The sequence below is a fragment of the Dermacentor andersoni genome, chromosome 10 (assembly GCF_023375885.2).
Source record: "Dermacentor andersoni chromosome 10, qqDerAnde1_hic_scaffold, whole genome shotgun sequence".
In the NCBI taxonomy this organism is placed as follows: Eukaryota; Metazoa; Arthropoda; class Arachnida; order Ixodida; family Ixodidae; genus Dermacentor; species Dermacentor andersoni.
Window position 1 is genome coordinate 112,099,062 of NC_092823.1, and position 18,603 is coordinate 112,117,664.

Sequence of the window (18,603 nt, forward strand, 5' to 3'; positions counted from 1 at the left end):
TGGGGCGTTTGTGCTGGGAGTAATGGAAAAGGCCGGATGATAAATGCAGCAAACGAAGTTTATAGCTTTTCCCCGCTGTGACAGTAGTACATAAACCACACTGGACTTAGTTTGCCATACAGATCATTAGCCGAGAGAGGCAATTCGTACACGAAGAATAACAGTACATGAAAGTCGAACTAATGACGCAAAGCAAGAATAAAATTATTTAGTGCCGACGCTGATTACTGACACTGACCTGGAAGATGAGGAAGTTGAGAACTTTGCTGACCGTGGTTAGTGCTGTTAGATGCTACTGTCATCGCAAATGGATCACAGAAAATACAATAGCACGAAGTTGGCTTAACCTCTGTCATGCATCCCAAGAGGCGAATGCTCTAACCATTAGGCCCCAACCGCATGCATACCTCTCCTGTGCCAACACCAGGAAGGTCTATTAACGAATGGTCAGGTACTTCACGAGCTCATTCTTGCAAAACCACATCCGTGCACCGCCTTCCACTTGGCCACACACGCTGGAATGTCCTTTCTTCTTTCGATAAACACCAACATCGCCCTTCTTCCGCGTGACGTCACTTCGTCGATGTCTCATGGTAAGTGTTCGCACGAAATGTCAGCATTTAAGCAAATCTCGACATTTGCTTAGCCTATAAAGTATGGGAGCGTGGCATGGTGAGCCGCATCAAAGCCATCGGTGGAAGAAGTCGGCCAACGCGCCAGAGGTGGCGCGAGCCGCGGCTGGATGCTCTTGGGCGCGGCTTACAAAAACATTCAGACCTGTGTGGTTCCCAGGAATTAGTACGGGATAACAAAACGCATAGAATATGACACAATGCAGACAAATTCGGATTCAGTTTTATTGCTTTTGATTAAAATGCTCACGAAAGCTTTGCGCCACATAAATTTAATCTGGTCTACTTGTTTTTGCTTTATTTTATTATGGTGATATTATTACACTATATGCTAGATATTTTCTGCGCTGTTTTGTACTTCTCAGTTAGCATTTTTTATGATTACCATGCTCACAAATAATGTGATTTGACATGTTTTCCTGTACATAATTGTTACGTATCCGGGAATTTTCTGATTTTGTGCAGCATTTTGTGACGCCATGTCATTCATTTCTTTTTCGTGTTTGCTTTCCTGCTGCTGAATAACTGCTAACTAAATAGCCTAGAAAATGACAGGCCTGCGCGGCGCACGCAACACAGTCACAACGTAAGCTGAAGGAGCGGTTCCATAGGCCCTCCATTTTCGGAACCACGCACTACAGGGACCTCGCGGAGAAGTCTGTTCTCGTCGTTTTCACGAGAGTGGTCTGAACTGTCCGCCTGGCGTCAACGGAGAGGAGCGGCTTGTCCTGCTCTCTGCACAGCGGTCTGCTGAGCCCGATGTTGCCGGGTTGAAGCCGCCGCGTAGCTTTACAATTCGCTCCTTCAGCAGCAGTTCGTACCTTGCGGTGAGGAGCCATAACGTGTACCGAATAGTAAATACAGGCACGCAGAATGCGTGGCGCACATTTGGTATCCCTTGGCACGGTGTTTTGCTGTTGATTGTAATAATGAGGATGATAATAATGATGGTTTGTTGGCATCCCCTTGGTCACCTAGCCTGCTTGAGTGGCCAGGTCCAGCTACATGCAGCATGCCACTGCTATATGCAACTGCGACGTGTCGAGACACCTGGCGGAATATACGGCAACTGCAATGCAAAGTTTGTACGTGTCAGCGCTATGCTGCATGCATGTAACATTGCGTATCAAATCGCACAATACAGTTCTAATAATGATGATGATGATTTAATGGCATTCCCTTCAATACGGGACGGTGGCGAACAGTCACCTAGCCTGCTTTAGTTAATCAGGTATGCCATACATGTTTTTTATCACGCCAATATTTATATATCTCAATAATAGTCCATTTCTTCTTAAAGACTTCGCTATCTGCCTTGTACCGCTATCTATGCAACTACTACATGGCGTGCCACATGACGTAATAATGTAAAACTGCAATGCAAAGGGCGCAATGTCACATCGCAAGGCAAGTGCCATGAGAGGATGCTAATGATGATGATGATCCTTTCTTGCCATCCCATTTGAAATGCGGTGGTGACATAGGCACCTAGGAAACTTCATTTATTCAGACACACAACATGTTTTTTTTTTTTTTCTGGCATTCTTGTACACATCCCCTTAAACTTCCTTTTCTTTCTCAAACCTTCTTTCACTGCCTTGTAGCGCTACTTGTGCATCTGGTACATGGCGTTCCACCTGGTGTACTAATATGCAACTACAATGTAAAATGTGGACGTATCGACGCTACAAGGCGCACATGTGGCGTCGCGTGCCTCCTCGCGCCCTAAGAAATGTTTAAGGGCCGATTTACGCTCGAGCCGCCCATCGCCGCAAGCCGCACCGCGCGCTTGCGGTCGCGTGCAAAATTGCACGTATCCAGCACTTGTGCAAAAATTACCATTTACACTGTGTGCACAGTGTATACCTTACACATTGTAAACCGAAATTTGTGCACAAGTGTTTGATACGTGAAATCTTTCGCGCGACCGCACGCGTGCGGTGCGGCTTGCGGCGATGGGCGGCTCGAGCGTAAATCGGCCCTAAAGGGCATTTTCCGCTTCGTGCTAGCAAGCGCTGGCATGGCTCAGTGGTACAGAAGCTGGCGGCCGCGCAGAATGACGGCAATGATGGCCCGGCTTCGGTCCCGGTGGGATCTAGGTATTTTTTTTTTTTCATTCCCGGTGATAGCTGCTACAGACACCGGACACCGGCGATAGAGTGGTGGCACCCGTAGCAGCTTACGCTGTAATAGCACTGCATGTGCTCGGGCTCGTCTTCACCTGGCCTCTCCCGAGGGCAGGACTCCGGCAAGGTAAGCAATTGTTGACTCGGTCCCAGGCCGGATTCTGACCTAGGATCTTTGCACTGTGGTCGAGCTATGGCCTGATTCGGGTCCACAATTGGCCCGGGCATGCTATTTGCACCTCGAGAATACTGATGGCTATGAAAGCTACAACCCTAGGAAATTTTGTCAGTGGTGCCCCTCGCTTTTTGAAAAAGCCGGCGCAGATGTGTCATGACAAAGCAGCAGCCCGCTGCACCGATTTATGCAAGTTAGCAGCACTATTCGATCACTCGGAAAATCATACCATTGTCCATCCCTGCCCACTATACGCCCCGCTATTTAGTGCGATTAGCATTCTTTGTCCACTTTAGGTCCTTTCCATCCATCCGTCCATCCATCCATCCATCCATCATCTTGTATACGAACTTAGGTAACTAGGTATGTTCTCGTGATCCCATTGTGGTTGTGCACCCAGCGGCTTTATCCTATTCTCGACATACCGTTGCCGTCACGGCATTGCCACCATACAGTCGTCGTCATGCCATCGCCGTCATGCCATCGCCGTCATACAGTCGTCCTCATCCCATTGCATTATGACCGTCGTCGTCACGCTGTCGCACTATCGCCATCATTTCGAAAACGTCACTTCATGGTCGTCACGCCGGCGTCGTCCTACCGCCTTCGTCATTTCGTTGTAATCGTGCTCTGATCATGTATTCGGGGTTACGCCACCGTTGTCATGCCGTCATCGTCCTACATTGTGTGTCATAGCATCATCGTGACACCGTCCTGATCATTCCATCGTTAACATTTTGCCTTTATTATCTATTTCTGGTCATAAAATCGTCTCGCCGTCATCCGTCATACAGTCGTCGTCATCCGCCATCAAGACTGTTCACTCGTCGTCATCCTATTCTATTAATGCCATTTTCAACTAGCCTTCCCTTTATACCATCGTAGTCGTTTCAAAACCGCCATTGCATTGTCGTCATGCTGACATCACCGTACCTCCTTCCGCGTTCCGTCGAACTTATTCCTTCCTTATTCCACTGCTGTCACTGCATTGTCACCATAGAGCTTCATCATGCCATCATGCTCATGGCGAGCGAATGCCACGCAGAGTCAGCCTATCATGGAGACAATGTACAGCGCATGGAGCTGTAGCAATCGAAATCTCAGGATAATAAATAAATAATAAATTAAGGAGTCTTTGGTTATACGATGGAATGCTACGTTACTTGAATGCTATTCACATTACCTTCGATAATCATCGCCTAGGAGAGCTCTGGCAAGACACTTTTGTCCTTGGGATACTGGAGAATTTTGGTCAGCGTTGCTCCCAGATTATTAGGACCTAAGATTTCGAGAAGTGATCTTGCTCAGGCAATACACTGACGACTCAACTTTCGAGTGGAGCTGGGGCGTTGAATTTGAGTGGTCCTGAATGTCACTAAGGAGGAGGGCATTATCAGGGTCGGGAGTGGGCGCTGGAGGACCGATTTCAGGAGTGGCAATGCGTCACAGAGTCGGATGACAATGACGATAAATTAGACGAATATTTAATTCTCAACGGCGTTGAAGTGATGGGATGCGGTTTGCAGGGTGGAAGAGTCACAGCAAAAAAAAAAAAAAATTCTCGAGACGGTCTTTAGTTGTCTCAAACATTCATTTTGTATCAGCCAGAAGAGGATTCAATGAAGGAGAAAGAAACTTTTGTAAACTCTTTACATTTTCCAAGAGGAGAAATCTTCCCAAGGTGTGGAGTTGTCAACAAGACTTGATGCCGCACAAAAATATATAAATTTTGATTTTGGCCAAAAGTGCTTGATGCACCACTTCGCATTGCCTTGTGATTGATCATTTGAAAGACAGAACAAAAACAAACAACTTTTAAACGTTTTCTTAGAATAATTAAATAAATAGGTGGGAAGAAAATTACGGACTATTCCTCCTGAAATAAGTTGCATGTTAGTGCATAGTTCCACTCGCTATCGGTTTCTATTTATTTCTTAATAATTTTTTTAAACGAGTTGAATATTCCGCCGGAGCTTGTCAAATCATCAGTTAAAGTATATAAAGTTTCATTTTCAAGTGGTCAAGGTCCTGAGGTAACCAATGAATACCTGCATGGATGACGCGATGTTTCAAAACGTTGGTGAATGGGACGTGGAGCATAAAACTGAAGACATATTCAATTCGCTCAGTGTATTTTTGTGTTGAATCCTATTTTCACACGTTAAGAGGTTAATCCCCCTTGTAACTGCCTTTTACTTGTTTTTTGTTGCAATACGCAGGTTCTGAGAATTTACATGATCAAACAAGCATCCTATCGCAATTTCATGGCAAAGAAATAGGTGGTGTGTGCTGATCATGTAGTAGGTATAAGGCTCTACATCCTGCAGCGAATATAAAGTAGACTGCAATATTCACGCCATTAAATTGAAACATAACAAAGCAACAAACTTACAGGCTCGGTTTGAGAATATGATGGCACATGAGCGTTATACAACCGTGTAGCCAACTTATATTTAATGGAGTTAAAATAGCAGCTGCTGAGAGAATTTCACGGTATCCGGATTGCCATTAGAGCAGCATATTTAGGTTGACAATCGGACCAAGATGGTTGGCTCGAATTTGATCCTTGTAAATTGCAATGGTTGTTTGAGACTCAAAATTAAGGTGGAATGGCTAGCACTATGTACGGGAGTATACACCTACGCCTTCACTTATATTGCTGTATAACTATTTCCAAGGTGCAGTCTGAGCGTTCATCTCACACAACGCATGTACTGAACGGAGGATGTAAATTGTTTTGCGTTTTATCTTTTGTGTTTCAGGAGCAACTTTAGTGGAATAACTAACGCAGTGAAACCTGCCTGCCCAAATAAGATTCAACTTTTCCTTTTCTCTCCTCCACCAAAAGTAGGCAGGCGTTGTGCCCCTGCATGTGCGATTGCCAGCCTGCTCCCTGTTTGCCTCTGTCGATTGTAATGTGTAATTTTATATGGAATAATCCAATATTATTCTGTTTCCGGCTACTATATCCCCAGAATAACCGAGAATTTCAGCAAGATTTGTTTATGCTAAAGGTCTAATGGGTCGAACCGAAGAAGGCAGTGCCGGGTACGAGCCAGGTTTGAAATCACCGGGCCAGGTTCAGGTGGGCCAGCACATGGCACTTTTGTGTTCGGGCCGGGCTCGGGTCCCGAAAGGCCGCCCATGCAGTGCTCTTTTATAGATGCCAAGACGTCGTCAAGTCACAGCCTTACTCTTAAGCGCTGTTTGGTTTAGAGGGAAGCAAGTACATATTTCAATATGTAACTTGCAGGCTAGCACGTTTCTAGGCGAATGCACATGACGCACCGCCACCCAGAGGATTAGTCTTATGTTGTTTCTCAAGCGGCTGCTATCACTGGCAGAATATCTTTTAGGCTGCGTATTCGCTATGACACGTGCCTGGTGTTATACAACATTGTTTACAGACAGGAAACTGCTAGATGTCCGTTGCAGATGACAAGAACGCTTTTGCATAAAGCCAATATAAAGTGAGGCTAGGCCTCATTGTCTCCTGGCTTTATGTTATGGTGACGATATGGATGATTATTTGTTGTTTTTTGGCGCAAATGTTAGGTGTGGCCTAAGAAAAAAATTGAATTCGATGCCCAATAAGCGACGTGTGGGGCGTCGTGCCGTCGTCGGCATTGCTACCGTCGTGTCGTCGCTGGCGTCATCGCGCCCCTGTCCTCCTTGTCGTGCTCTGTAGTTGCCGTCGTACTAGTCGCTCTCTTCGCTACAGTTGCTGCTGCTTTCGTTCACGCCTCTGTTTGATTCTCTGAAAATTTTCCACGGAGCGATTACGACAACAATGTCCGATACACTGTTCTCTCCTGTGACGTCAACCTTCTTTTTCTGTTTGCTCCTTCTGAATAGTGTAGCAGGTGTTACTGATTTAAAAAAACAAAAACTGGGATCACGAAGGGAACGCTGTACCTGTGTATGCTTGTTTGTCCCTCCATTGTACTCGCGATATCTGTCAGACACGACAATGCAACGCATTCTGGCCAACGGTTATCACGCTCTCAAGAGGTGTCCAAGGAAAAGTTATTGTTCTTTGTTCGAAGATTTCAAGCGTGCGTAGAGACTTTTCTCCGTATTTAGCGGGGAACTCAAACTCACGTGATTCTCGACTTTGCGGCATCGATAAACCATGTGCAAGTTGTATTGCAAGCAGCCCATGCTCCTAATAATGATTCTTGCCACCGTCGACGCACAGTACGTGGGTGAGCATACTATGTTTTACGAAGAAATTTTTTTTATTTCTACGCAGTGTAGGCGATACTTCTCATATTGATTATATTTGTGCTTATAGGTAAATTCGAGGGATAGGAGTGAGCTTCGTTTTTCTGGGGCGATACCAGCGATCATGGGCAGGGAGTGCTCGACTAAGGGCCATAGATATGACCCAGTAGTCAAATATTAAATTCTTATTACCGGATGGTGAATGTACAATGTACTTAGTTTTGAGGTATCTTGTACCAGTGCACACTTTTCACCAAATATATTTTTCTAGGAGCCAGTCGTCTGGCTGTATACATGTGTAAGACGAAACTTACTATATTTTTCAAAGCCCAAGCTTCTTCGGGTCCTTTACATTCACATACCAGCCAGAAATAATGAGGACCTGCAGATTTGTGCACCAAGTATCCATCAATCATTCCATCCGTGTTCCATTCGTCCATCAGCTGATCCAGATATCCTCCATTTACCAGTTATTTTATCGTTCATTCATTCGCCTATCATAAGAAGCCAACGAACACTGACACCAAGGACAACATAGGGGAAATTACTTGTGATTAATAAATGAAATAAAGAAACGATAAATTAGTAGAAATTAAAGTGGATGAAAAAACAACTTGCCGCAGGTGGGAACCGAACCCACAACTTTCGCATTTCGCGTGCGATGCTCTGCCAATTGAGCTACCGCGGTGCTGTTTCCCCATCCACTTTCTTGGGTATTTATATGTCCTCGTAGAACCCTGGGAGTATTAGCCAGCGCCACCACTCACATACCTTGGCGGCGGACGTGGAACGTCCTTTCTGCCGCAGGCATCACGAGAACGTGATCTTTTTGGGTGAAGGCAACTGGTCAATACACCCACACATGCTACCTGAAGGCGTCAATGTCGCCGGATTCGAGACCCTCGTTATGTAATAAGCGAGTAGGGTTCGCAAACTTCGTGTGTTGTGGGTTCGCCACCTTCGCGAAATGCGTAGGTTGTGGGTCCGGTTCCCACCTGCGGCAAGTTGTTTTTTCATCTATTTTATTTTCCATTAATTTATCGTTTCTTTATTTCATTTATTAAGCACAAGTAATTTCCCCTATGTTGTCCGTGGTGTCAGTGTTTGTTGGCTTCTTATGATATGATCAATAAAAATCGGGACCCCCTGTTAATCCCCTCTCTTCTCGTTTATTACATAACGAGGGTCTCCAATGCAGCAACAGTGATGCCTCCAGGTAGTATGTGTGGGTTTATTGACCAGTTGCCTTCACCAAAAAAGGTCACGTTCTGGTGACGCCTGCGGCAGAAAGGACGTTCCACGTCCGCCGCCGAGGTATGTGAGTGGTGGCGCTGGCTAACACTCCCAGGGTTCTACTAGGACACATAAATACCCAAGAAAGTGGATGGGGAAACATCACTGCTGTAGCTCATTTGGTAGAGCATCGCACGCGAAATGCGAAGGTTGTGTGTTCGGTTCCCACCTGCGGCAAGTTGTTTTTTCACCCACTTTAATTTGCATTAATTTATCGTTTCTTTATTTCATTTATTAAGCACAAGTAGCTTACCCTGTGTTGTCCTTGGTGTCAGTGTTTGTTGGCTTCTCATGATATGACTAATAAAAATCGGGACCCTCTTCTCGTTTATTCATTTGCCTAGCCATTTATGATTCACTGATCTATCTATCCATTCGCTTACCATTTGTCCATAAGGTGATTCCCACACTATCCACGCACTCATGTGCACTCATACCTTGTTTACAGAATGATGCGCGTGTTGTACAGTTAGCCCGTGAATAAACCGGGAAAGAAAGCGTCTCAAGTAAAGAGACCAGGAGGAGACGAACAAAACGAGATATTCCAAGGTCTGTGCCTGATGCACTCGATAAAAGTCAAATATAGCTGTTGTTTTGACCTGCTTTTGCCATTTTTCCAAGGGTGTTTGGAGAAGGCAAGATGTTAAATTAAACAAAGAATTAGTATACATGCTTGTTTATCTTTTTGATTTCCCGCGTGCAATCACTCACGAAGGAAACTTCGTAGAAGCACCCGTTGCTCAGGAGCACGTATATGCATAGAAAGCAGCATTTCAGGGCAGTCAGCCAATATCCGTCAGCGTAAAAAAGAACATTTATTTGAGTTTGTCCAAGAAGGCAAGAAAGCCGCTTAAGGTAATGAAACCTTCACTACGCAAATCTAATAAAAACAACTGTTAAGTACGACGTTCCGAAAAGAATGCGCCTAGTGAATGCGTTAATTTACGGCACTCACTTAAACACATCAATAAAGGAACTTCTCTGCTTAAGATCTTCAAAGTTACGTCGTTAATTGGGAAAATACAACGCAGCAGATTATTTTTGAGCATCGTCGTGTTTCTACTTTAGAAAATGGCCGGTTCTGTTCCAGAGTACCGCTTTCAATGCAATTCCGACGAAGTACTTCTAAGGAGCTACGTGCCTCAGCTCGACCGCTTCTGCAAGCCTTGGCTCGCGCTGGCGACTGAGCTTTACAAGCATCGCTGGTGCCTCTGCAAAGACGGTTACGTCCGTAACGCCTGGGGCGACTGCATCTCCCACCGCGAGTGCAGCAGCTGTGCGAGCGAGCGTCACTCGGACTTCAACGGCTGCTCATCGGCATGTCCGCTGGTCTGTGGAAAACCCGAACCGCAGATCTGTACGAGGCAGTGCGTGGTTGGCTGCGCCTGCGCACCGGGATACGTACTGTGAGTAATTTTGCTTAGTGTTCATCACGAATGATGACCCCGGGATCGATCCTGCACTGAAGGACGCATTGCAGGGAGAAACCTTCCTGTGAACATGCACGAAGCATGACGTTATCCCTTTCAGTACCGACAGATTGCGGCGGCCTGGACCCATTGTTGCTCTGCCATCGATTACCATATCTCTCTCCACAAGCAGACAAATGGTCTTTTGTTCGCCCTAAAAAGGTTTGCACCCATAAGGGCGTATCTTGTCTCTAAACAAAAATGAACATCTGTCTTGTTTGCGTTTACTTCTTTAAAGCTCTGCTATCAAGAATGCTGTGTCACCCTGATAACGCTCGTGCCGTTCGTGAAGTGGAATTACCAGGCGAGTATAGCGTTAAGGAAAGGAAAGGCATGCAAGAAAGATGACGGCCATTGTTCGGCGTCAAGGTAATCCCCAAATTGCGCAAGTTTTTTCAAGCGTTGGCTGTGGCTAATAGAAATCGTTTTGAAGTGTACTGCCGTTCGTATCCGGGGGACCGCGACGCTGACTTGAATGTATTATTTGTGACTGCTCTCACCATAGTACACACAGACAGTGACTCGTAGCAACGCTACTTGCGTTCATGACATATTTCGGAACGGACCCTTTGCAAAGGTTTCCTCATCGGTTGACCAAATGCAGAGGGTGACGTTGGTATCCTCGCGCTTGCAATAGCAAGTGGGGCCCTGGAAGAGGGTCTCCACCCGCAGTAACCAAGCACAATCATAATTTCCGTAAAGTTGTTTCTATCTCTCTCTCTCTTTCAAGCGCATGAACCTGTATTGTTGTGCGCTTATGTGTGGTCAGTACTTGAAGTTTTAGAGAGTTTTACCTTGTCTGGTATTGCAGTGAACGCAGATGGACTGGGGGTATAACCGGATGGGCGTAGACGCAAACGCAAGTGGCCGGAGCGTTGCAGCCATACGGGGGCGCAGAGCTCCATCCCCCAAACACAGTGCTAAAATGGCAATAACCAAATGTATTCTTTTTTCGCTGCTGTTGTAAATTTTTGCAGTGGCATTACTGTGTCACAATTTGCTGCTACCAAAATAGACAAGCGGTAAAGTAAAATACTCTAGGTTGAAGTGATACTAGCTCTGTATTTGTCTGGCTCGGCTCTGAGCCACGAGGTGACACCGCTTGTCAAGCCGCTAACGTACACGTCTCCCGCCCTTTCGGTGGAAGGACCAGTTCGCCTGCGTTTACCGGCATATCGGACAAAATAAAACTATGTATTGACTATCTATTGTTTTTCTACGATACCCTCCCCAAATACCCTATTGTAGAAAAACAATGCAATGTTTCGGTACAGAGGAAACAACTGAATTTCTTCTTTATTCGCCCTTTATCTCCCAATTTTTTTGCGCAATTTCGTTTACACTGTTACGGGGAAATATATTTAGATTATAAATCAAGTAATTGGTAGTAAAAAAGGTGTCTTGCTTACCCTAGTTATTGTTTGCAGAAAAATTTTAATCTTCCATGCAAATAATGTAATTTCCGACGTGCACCACTACGCCCAGCCCAATGTCATTGGATACATTTAACCTCGCCAGACATAAATAGACGTGAAATTTTCTGTTCTCACATAGGCTTAAACTTGCAACCAAGATGCACTGACTTAGCGATGATCCTCACTTCCGACTTGATTTCCCGCAGCAAGGCGAACGCAACGTCCCACCTAAGGCACTGCCTTCCCTTTCAGTGACCCCTGGGGCAAAAGACCGTGCGTCCCCGTAGCCGGATGCCCACCAGAGTGCCCGCGGTACTCCAGCTTCCAGTTGTGCACGTCCAACTGTGCGCCCACGTGTAATGGACCTCGACAGGACATCTGTGCGATGACTTGCGACAACGGCGAATGCGTATGCTGGCCCGGATTCTACAAAGTGTTCCGGAAGGGCGAGAAGCACTGTGTTCCGCCAAACCAGTGTCCCAGGACGCAATAAACACTGTTCACAAAAAGACGACAGCGAGGTTTAGCGGTGTATGCAAACGGACGCACCCACGCAAATAGCTCGTCGAAGAATAGACCTCTCCCTGTTTGCAAACGGCGTGACGTCACTGGAGGCATCTTCCCATCTTCCGCGTCTCCCAAGTGGGCGCTGGTTCGCAAAAAAACGTTCAGCCCACCGGTTCCTCCTGCCTAAATTCCGGTGCGGGCGGAAGGCAAAAACAGTCGTTACTGTGCTTTAGGTGGACTGTGAAAAATTCCAAGTGTTCAAAATTATAGAAGAGATGACTGTTGGGCTAGTTGATCGTCCATATTTGAAGTAGTAGCTTAGCTCGAATAAAACCACGGACACAGGAAAGACGGACGACGACAAGCGCTTGTCCTTGTGCGTCTTGTGTCCGTGGTTTTATTCGCGCTAAGCTACTACTTCAAATATGTTCAAAATTAATCGTGAGCTTTCGCTTAGAGCGTTCTTCATAAGGCACTCTGCTGAATGGGAATGTTAAACACCATATTTTAATTCTTTTACCTCATAGTCATCGGGATGCGAGCGCACGAAGCCTATATCGATCGTACTGAATTCGTTGGGCGTTAACTTCGCTGTGCCTGCGGCCTCCCTTTGCTCGTTTTAATTTTAGAAGACCCCAGTTTCACGTCTTTTTGTGCATCATCACAGCATAAGTTTTGTGTCCTAAAGACTAGTATAAGAACAAAAAATAAAACAAGAAAATTCACTGGTTTAGCTAAAACCTATGATACCTGCTATAAAATGTGACAAGGTTAGTGGGTTGACTTTTGTGCAATCTCTGAGGCGAAGTGTACACACGCAGCTTCGGCAATGCAAGAAACATGCTTAAAACGTATGTATTCTCTCTCGAAAAATATTGCGTGTTGCCCGAGCGCGTGGCGAAACGACCCTCCTCCCCTACTCGCGGCGAACCCCTGGTGTCGAGACCGACGGCTGCGCGCATGTGCGTCCCTCCGAGACTGCAAGCGTGCAGGTTTCCGCGCTTCCTCCATGCGCGCCGGTGATATTCGACTGCAGCCGCGAGGTGCCCCCCTTGCTATTTGCGCTGTGGCATCTTCGAAGGGCCAAACTTCGTTTATACAACGGAAATCATGAGTTCATTTTCGTCTTGCCTGTCGCCTTGTACAGAGCGTGTTTTCTGCCACGCTCTCCTGCGGGAGAACGCTCCCGTTCATAAAAAGAAAGAAGCAACGAAGGTTGGCCACGAAAAGGTGCAGCGCAGAAAAAAAAAAAAAATTACATGTTGCGTTCGCCACCGGGCCCTTTGCGTTAGCGCCCGTGACTCGACAAAAAGCGGCCGCAGCGGCGCGCGCAAGCTGACGCTTCTAAACACGCTTCACTTAGTTTTGCCCGTCGAAGCCGCCACAGCGAATATCGCAAGAGCCTCGCGCCGACGCGCACGGAAGAAGCGCGGAAACATGAACCCTTGCAGTCTCGTTGGGACACGCATGCGCGCAGCCGTCGGTCTCGACACCAGGGGTTCGCCGCGAGAGGGAGAGGAGGGTCGTTTCGCCACGCGCTCGGGCAACCGGCAATATTTTGTGGACGAGTCTACGTACATACGTTCCTTCTGGCAGGGCGTATGCTGTTCCGGGAATGGTAAAAATATAAATGTCAGGAGCTCATTTACAGTCATGCCTTTAGACCGACAGATTATTCTGAAAAAAAAATTTTTTTCTTCACACAGCGCCGACGGCACTTCGATAAACGCGCTCACTGATCATCTCGTCTCGTTCATTCCCACCTGTGCAAAAATGACTGGTCCTGAAGTTCTGCCGATGCCTGGTCACCAATACTGCCACTATTATACGTCAGCGCGTCTACATTTTCGCAAACATTACGCATTGCTAATCGCGCATTACACCACACCTACATCCACACAGCAGTGTGCTCCGCTTCCCTATACGCAAAGGTGAGCCCGTACTGCTGCCATTTATTGCCGCACAGTTTATCACCGCAAAACAAAGGTGGTGCATTTCCGAAGAAAAGCTCATGTCGCTGTCCGCCATAAACGACCATGTTACAAGTTCTGCAATTAGAAAAAACCAGCGTCCAGTTTTACATCACGCCGTATACCATACACCGATGTTCACTGGCACACAATACTGCTGAAAATAGACATAGGTACAAACATTTAGGAAAATCGACATCTGAGAGAAGAAAAACCTGGTTTACCTTTCGTTTTGTCTTCTCTTGGCTTACTTCACGGCTCCTTATTTAAAAAGAACAGAAGTATCCCCCGGAGAAGCCAAAGCGGTAAGATGACGGCAAGGTGCGTTCTGACGAGAGTGGAATTCCGCAAAATTAAGCAAAAAAAAGCGCGTCCACGTGCCGCACACACGCACCATGTACAGCGCGACTGCACCTCGCCGAAAGTTGGCGGAGGCGGTGTTGTGTCAAACAGGGTCACTGGACGTGTGCCGGTGACGTCGCGCTAGGACGTTGCGAGACCAGTGTGACGTACTCCAGGAGAGGTCTACTTGACCACGTTAGCACGCGTAATTCTTACGAATTAACATACGAAACAAGACCACACGTAGATAGAGAGAGATGAAAAGAAAAATCGTCGCCCGTTCCATGCAATACGTGAAAATGGTCTAACAGCGAAGCTGTTTTGGTCACACCGAGTGCTACACCATGCAAATCAAACTTCGCAAAGTCTATATTGTGAGCCTTTTGTTTCACCATTCTTTCACGTGATTTTCGCTGTTGCGGGCTTCGCGTGGAGAACATGCTTTAGGAGTGCTGCCGTTTAAACTCGGCATCTCTGGCACGCAGCTCGGAGTCGGCCCTAACAGGACGAGCCCGTTCACGAGCCAACTCTCGCTGACGCTCGCGATAGGCAGCTTCTTCCTCAAGAGCACGCACTACTCGTGGTCTTCCCATAGTTGTAGCTGGGATGGAATGTGCGAAAACACTAATCCAAAGCTCCGTACGTTGGGCCCAAGGCAAGGGAAACGGGTCACTCCAACCCCTTTCCCCCTTTTAGCGAAGTCCAACAACAACGGTCCGCATAAACTTCTTCGCTCTAAAAATTTGTTTACTTGCCGGTTCTATGTCTGATCCAAGGTGAATTTTGCATCTTAGGTAGCTGGCCCAATATCGCCGCAAGACAGTGATCATTTTGTAGAAGACAACGCGACCGTAATTCCTGCAATTAACTTTCTCGTGCATGCTGCTTCAGTGAGGCGACTAAGATTGGGGCAAAACACACAAGAACGAAGCAGTGAAATAGCGCTTTTAGCAGTGCGAGACTTACTTTCGCCACAATACACTTCTCGCTTATCAAATGTAGCCTTTCTTACATGTGACAGTACTAAAAGCGCCCGATTGAAGGTGCGGCAAGGAAGCGGCCAACAAAATAGACATATATGTACAAACATTTAGGAAAATCCACATCTGAGAGAAGAAAAACCTAGTTTACCTTTCGATTTGTCTTTTCTTGGCTTACTTCACGGCTCCTTATTTAAAGGAACAGAAGAATCCCCTGAAGAAGCCGAAGCGGTAAGATGACGGCAAGGTGCGGCTTTTGGCTTGGCCATCCGACATGAACACTTCGGCGACATCCAGTGAACGGGGCGTGACTCGCTGACACTCTGCCGCGGTTCTCCGAGATTTACACCGCTGGCCGACGTCTGTCTTTGTGTACCGGATACGCGGTGGCAGCTCCGTCTTCTTGCAGGGTCCTCAGGAGCTGAATGCACACTTTGCCGCCTGTCACAGTGGCTTGAGCGGCAACGCGATGGACATACTGTCCCATAGTAGTGACGGGGGAAGAACACTGCGGAAAAACTCTGAGTTAACGAACTTCCCTATTGGGCGAACCTGCGCCCACAACAGCAGGTTACACTCAAAGCACAACGACAACGTCGAACACAGTCGGCGATCGCACAAATTTGATCTGCGGGCCAAGCGCGGCAACCTTTCTGCATGGGTCATGGAAGATTCCAGAATAATCTCTGGTGTCCGCGTGCCTTCCAGAAAGTACGACACGATTCGCGTAGCGCGTACGATCAGATTACGCAATGTTCGGTGGCAACGGATAGAACCGCCGATAACACTCGAGAAACTTCCGATACACGCAGGCGCGCCCTGCGCTGAGCGATAACTTTTAACCTCTGTTAGCCGGTGAAAAAGCGGTCACCCGAGAAAGGTAAACTAGCGCGTGTATCTTCATTTAGCGCTCTACTGGCAATGAGCATTGGTGTTAAAATTCAACTGGGAATAATTTATGATCTTCTGTGGGACCGGTATTAACAGTGTGTACAAGGAAAGCGCCCCTGAGTGCGCTGAACAAACTGTGCATAAGGCCTCGTGCACAGTGTATGGAGGCGGGACTGACACCTAAAGCGACGTGCCATCCTGCAGGCGAATTGTGCATAATGCTCTGCACGTGGTGCCTACTGGAAAGGCTGCGTCAGAACGCGAGCGTCGGCTTTATGAAACAAGAAATCGTCAACAGCAATATTTAGCGTGAAGCGAGCGTATTACAATTCGCGCCTCAGCTTGAAAAGTGCCAGCTGATTCCCGCTGCACCTGCTGAACTACTATGCGTGGTTTGGCTAGTACGGGCAAGCTGCGAGTAGCTGGTTTGATGACGCCAATATTGTCGAGCTACGCGTAAATAGCCACTGATTTTTTTTTCTAAGTTATTGAATTTTACGTGCCAAAATCGCGATGTGGCTGCGAGGCACGTCGTAGTGGCGGACTGCGAATGAATTTTGACCACATGCGGTGATTAACCTGCAGCCGTGCACAGTACACGTAAACAAAGCGCTCTCGTGTAGGGTGGTGACCTGCATGCTGGTTATCAGCTTAGTGACTCAAGAAAGGGAACAATGAGTGTATTGAATTTTCTCACAGATGTTTCTAAGGCTTTCTTCGCGATTACAATATTCGAACACCCCAGAAGTCACCTAATCCAAATGAGGGAAAATGCGGGGAAAGCGGGAGATGGAAATTGAAGACGATGAGCAATACGAGAACAAGGTGAAAGCAAAAGCCAACGTTTCGAAAAGTGGACTTTCGCCTTCAATAAGACAAGTTCACTTGCCGAAACGTTGGCTCCGGCTTTCACCTTGTTCTCGTTTTACTCATCGTCCTAAGCCAAATGAGGCAAAGGAGTCTTATCTTTAGTTTGCGAGGCTGAGTTGTATTATCACAAAATTACAATTGAAGATGTCCACAGCGTCGTCAACACAGAGAGCTGCGCAAGACGGCGAGCATCCTCTAAAGCATGCGTCATCAGTGTCCACTTCTTTGCAAGCACGCACATGATTTAGAGCAGACGTCTCAGTCGTAACTTCTCTCTTAGCGCTGGCTCTCGATACCTAATGTGCAATATTATAAAAATTCATGACGTGTTCGAAACATTACTCCTTGCCGGCAACGGGATCAGCTAATGATGAAAGCTGTATGCTTTCTGAAGACGGAAATAGAGAGAAGGCAGGGATGTTAAGCAAGTTCTAACAAAACACATGACAAATACAGTAGGTTCTTCTTTTCCTTCTCTTTGTGCTGTTTAAAACTCCTAAATCCCGTAGATGCTGTCCAAGCTGTCTGCGAAAGAAAAAAAAAACCGAGGACACCTCGGCATTTTTATGAGTTGGGATAAATAAAATATTATACAAATATTATTATTTTTATATATTATATAATAATAAAATATTATGAATAATAGATATTATTATATAATTGTAATATATATTATATATAATATATATATTACTGAATATTATTATATTACTATACCATAACAGTACGCGCTGCCCGAGCCAGCAAGAAGCAGCTTCCTGCGGTGCCAACGCCGCATATCGCCCACGTCCTACGCGACCAGAGACCGATGAAGCAGTAGCGGCCACCAAGGCCGACAGGCGCCAGCAGGAGCTAAGCCCAGTGAGGGTGAGAGAGAGAGAGAAATAGGTAAGAACAGCACGCCAGCTTCCGAGAGCAATGGTGACGTGGCGTCGCGGCGATGCCCTCTCCCCTCTCACAACAGCTGGCACGCTATTAGGCCAGCAGGTGTGCCCCTTCGCCTGCTTTGCTCCATCGAGGCACGCTTGTGACGTGGCATCTCAGGAAGTAAGAATTTATGCGCCGTTTGGCTGCTATAGACTACACACGCCAGCTTTTGCGCTCAATGTGACATTTTACGGTTTCCTATAAATAAACTTATAAACGCACCAAGAAAATTTCAACAACGCAATCAACGTCCCGATCGTAAACATAAATTGGCTGAAAGTTATAAAAACGATTACTTCGTGCACTTTAGGTGTTTGTGAGTTTTTGTGCTAACCTTATTTGCATATATAAGTGCACGCTCCTGACAGCTCTGATCCTGCGCTCTAGCACGTATACGTTATAGCCACAATGATAAAACAACGTCCGGCTTCTGCCGCCTTAGGGCGGTATCTGTAGACCACAACAAAGCAGAGAAGTGCCTTTTATTTGCCGAGTCCTCCGATTTTGCTTTAAAGACGCCGAGTAAAACATTTTGTGTCGGTGCGCTGGGAACATATGCATTTAGTCTTCACCTGTCATCGATGGCGCCACATGGCCGGCTCCAAACAGCTGCGCACGAGGCCTAAAGAATGGTGGAACACGAGTCCAGGCAAATGCCAACAGGGCTTTCAACCCATTGTTGCATTGCTGCCGGATATCGTGACTGTGTGACGGTTTACAGTAGTTGCCACACGCTTCCTACTTCTCCTTTGTCTGTTTTCTGTGTATATTTCCTCGTACAT

The 18,603-nt window shown here is 46.6% G+C and overlaps 1 protein-coding gene and 1 long non-coding RNA gene across 2 annotated transcripts; one reads left to right on the plus strand and one right to left on the minus strand.

Moving 5' to 3' along the window:
• Window positions 1-841: 841 nt before the first annotated feature.
• LOC129387947 (uncharacterized) lies at window positions 842-17,464 on the minus strand. Its single transcript, XR_008615092.1, has 2 exons — window positions 15,285-17,464; window positions 842-1,701 (listed from the first exon to the last, which is right to left on the minus strand). It is a non-coding gene; the product is annotated as an uncharacterized lncRNA (long non-coding RNA).
• LOC126544716 (mucin-5B-like) lies at window positions 6,965-12,566 on the plus strand. The gene is made up of 3 exons (XM_050192176.3): window positions 6,965-7,138; window positions 9,541-9,856; window positions 11,587-12,566. The coding sequence occupies exons 1-3, from the start codon at window positions 7,066-7,068 to the stop codon at window positions 11,825-11,827; spliced, it is 630 nt and encodes a 209-aa protein (XP_050048133.1). The 5' UTR covers window positions 6,965-7,065; the 3' UTR covers window positions 11,828-12,566.
• Window positions 17,465-18,603: the final 1,139 nt, after the last annotated feature.

Coding starts and splice junctions, on each gene's coding strand:
- LOC126544716 (XM_050192176.3), top strand. CDS start 7,066: ATGTGCAAGTTGTATTGCAAGCAGCCCATGCTCCTAATAATGATTCTT. Junction 7,139..9,540: donor CGTCGACGCACAGTACGTGG/GTGAGCATACTA, acceptor GTTCTGTTCCAG/AGTACCGCTTTCAATGCAAT. Junction 9,857..11,586: donor TGCGCACCGGGATACGTACT/GTGAGTAATTTT, acceptor CTTCCCTTTCAG/TGACCCCTGGGGCAAAAGAC.